A 2,529-nucleotide genomic window follows, 5' to 3' on the forward strand; every position below is an offset into this window, starting at 1 on the left:
TGTGCCACGCGATGACGCCTCGCAAATTGATGCGTAAAAGTGATCATTTTTGAGAAAAAAAAAAAAAAAAGTCTCGTTTTTATTCATGGGGAAAACACGCCAGCACCTCGGATGGTGACAACCTTGAGTGACACCCCTTCACACCTAACTCCCCAGCAACCCGGCGTGGTATTATTCCTACTTTTTAAATTATTATCAATTTGACTGCACGTTTCTTTTGGAAGACGTGGCTGGAATAAAGCGTCATGGCTGCAAGTCTGAAGGGGAATTTTTTGTATGAAAAGACCTAAAAATACAGCGTTGGTTTTTTTTTTTTTTTCTTCTCCCTACAAAGACTCATTTGAACTTCCCACCGCAGAAGGCAGAGCGACATAAATAGTGCTGACATGTGGATGTAATTTCACGAGAAAGGGAGGGAAGGGGGTTTAAAAAGACACATGCACAAAAGTAGGGTTGGGGGGGGGGGAATAAAGTGAGCACTGCTGAGCCTATAAGCGTTCACATGATAGGAAATTAAAAGACCGGCTGGATTACAGAACATAAGCGGCGAGAGAGGCCAGATGGAGTAGAAAACACACACACACACACACTCAATGTTGAAGCATAGATTGAACGATTCAAGTCTGAGCATCATCAGCATCTTTTGGGAGGACTCCGTCTAAGAAGTGACTGCAGCAGGTCAGTGATGGGCTCCACTGCGCTGCTCCACACTCTGGATTTGCTTCTCATCTCACTGCTCTGCACTTTTTGCCTGGTAAGAACTCTGTTTTGTTTTTTTCGGCTTCTTAAATTCTGGCCAGCAATCTTGTGTTTGGTAGGATGATGTGATTTTGATGTCGCCTGCCATGGCGGCTTTCACTTGACACGCGTCGCTGACCGTTAGACACAATGATCAGGGCGGGAGCAACAGGAGTGCAAGATACTCGCTGGATAGTTCGTTAATTGTGCTTTTCATTAGGGGAATGTGACACATGTAGATGTATTTTAATTCAATCAAAGTGTTCTCAATTTTTATTGTATATTTCTTCATCAATTTATACTTGTAATGTATATTGATGGGTAAAGAATTGGATGTGTTTTTAACTAGTTGGCGTTCCCATTCATACATGCATCAATACCCTTTAACTCTTGTGGCATTATGTTGCAAATTATGGAAATTCCTTTGATTTTTGTTTTTATGATATCATGCATCAATGAGGGAAAAAACACAAGGGAGCTGAAATTTCCAGCAGATGATTAAAACGTAAAATTTCAAAATGCAACGATTCTGACATTTTGATGTGATGGCAGCTGTGTGAGATTTTGTGAACAAAAAAAAGAATTGTCCAAATTTTGGATGATATAAACGATTATAATTACAATTTTTTAGATGCATTTTAGTAGGATTTATGACATTGATTTTCATGCAATTTTTGCAACATTCCCTTGAGCGGCGGTCAGACTTTTTCAGAAAACAGAAAATTCTTTTTTGACTTTTTTTTATGATATCGTGCATCAATGAGGGGAAAAAACACAAGGGAGCTGAAATTTCCAGCAGATGATTAAGACATGTAAAATTTCAAAATGCAATGATACTGACGTTTTGATGTGATTGTAGCTGTGTGAGATTTTGTGAACAAAAAAAAAAAATGTCCAAATTTTGGATGATATAAACCATTATAATTACATTTTTTAGATGCATTTTAGTAGGATTTAAGACATTGATTTTCCTGCAATTTTTGCAGCATTCCCTTGAGCGCCGGTCAGACTTTGTCGGCAAACAGAAAATTCTTTGTTGACTTGTGTTTCACCTCAAGACAGTAGGTGGCGGTACGATCCAAACTCAAAATCGAAACCACTCCAAACTCAACTTTTTTTCCGCCACAAATTTCTTCTTAAGCACGACTCCAGACTCATCTCAACCTCCAAACTCAACTCCAAAATTCACAACTCACGTCCACTCAACTCAATTCCAATCTCAAAATCAAAATTCAACTCCAAACTCCAACTCAAAACCCGGCTCCAAACTCATCTCAACCTCAAAACTCAACTCGACCCAAAATTCAACTCCGAACTCAACTCGAAACTCATTCACTTTTTTTTGTTTTAATCCCGAAATTCCGCTTAATCTTAATTTTTGCGTTTTTGCATCTACTTATTTGACTCCAAACTTTTTGAACAACTTTTTGAGTGATTGTTAGCTCCCCCATTCAGATTCAGCCTGACGGCTCCGAACTGGCCCGAAAGATGCTCGTATGGCAGATGGCCTCCTGCGCCGGCTTCCTTTTGTGTGTCTTGGCCCAGGCCGTTGTGCATTCAGAAAGGCGCTTTGCCCGCCTTCTGAGGCTCAGCGCCTTTTCCCGCCGACGTGGCCCGTCGACATCGCCCCGAGCGCAAATCAAGCCGGCATCACCGATGTGTACCTACCTTTAGCTCGGGGTGTTTGCTCAGGCTCCCTCTCTTGAGATTTTCCTTTTTCCGAGCCGTGACCGTCAAAAATAAGAAAAAAAAAAAAGGGACGCGGACACATCGGATGCCAAAGCAAAGAGT

General features: G+C 41.0%; 1 protein-coding gene across 1 annotated transcript in view; it reads left to right on the forward strand.

Moving 5' to 3' along the window:
* Window positions 1-655: 655 nt before the first annotated feature.
* Window positions 656-2,529, forward strand: part of pth1r (parathyroid hormone 1 receptor) — a 59,598-nt gene continuing 57,724 nt past the window's right edge. Inside the window, exon 1 of the mRNA XM_088429416.1 lies at window positions 656-754. Coding sequence (XP_088285542.1) covers window positions 686-754 — 69 coding nt within the window. The 5' untranslated portion in view covers window positions 656-685. The remainder of the gene's footprint in view (window positions 755-2,529) is intronic.

This window comes from Hippichthys cyanospilos, chromosome 12 (genome assembly GCF_059441005.1).
Source record: "Hippichthys cyanospilos isolate Australia breed blue-spotted pipefish chromosome 12, RoL_Hcya_1.0, whole genome shotgun sequence".
Lineage (NCBI taxonomy): Eukaryota > Metazoa > Chordata > Actinopteri > Syngnathiformes > Syngnathidae > Hippichthys > Hippichthys cyanospilos.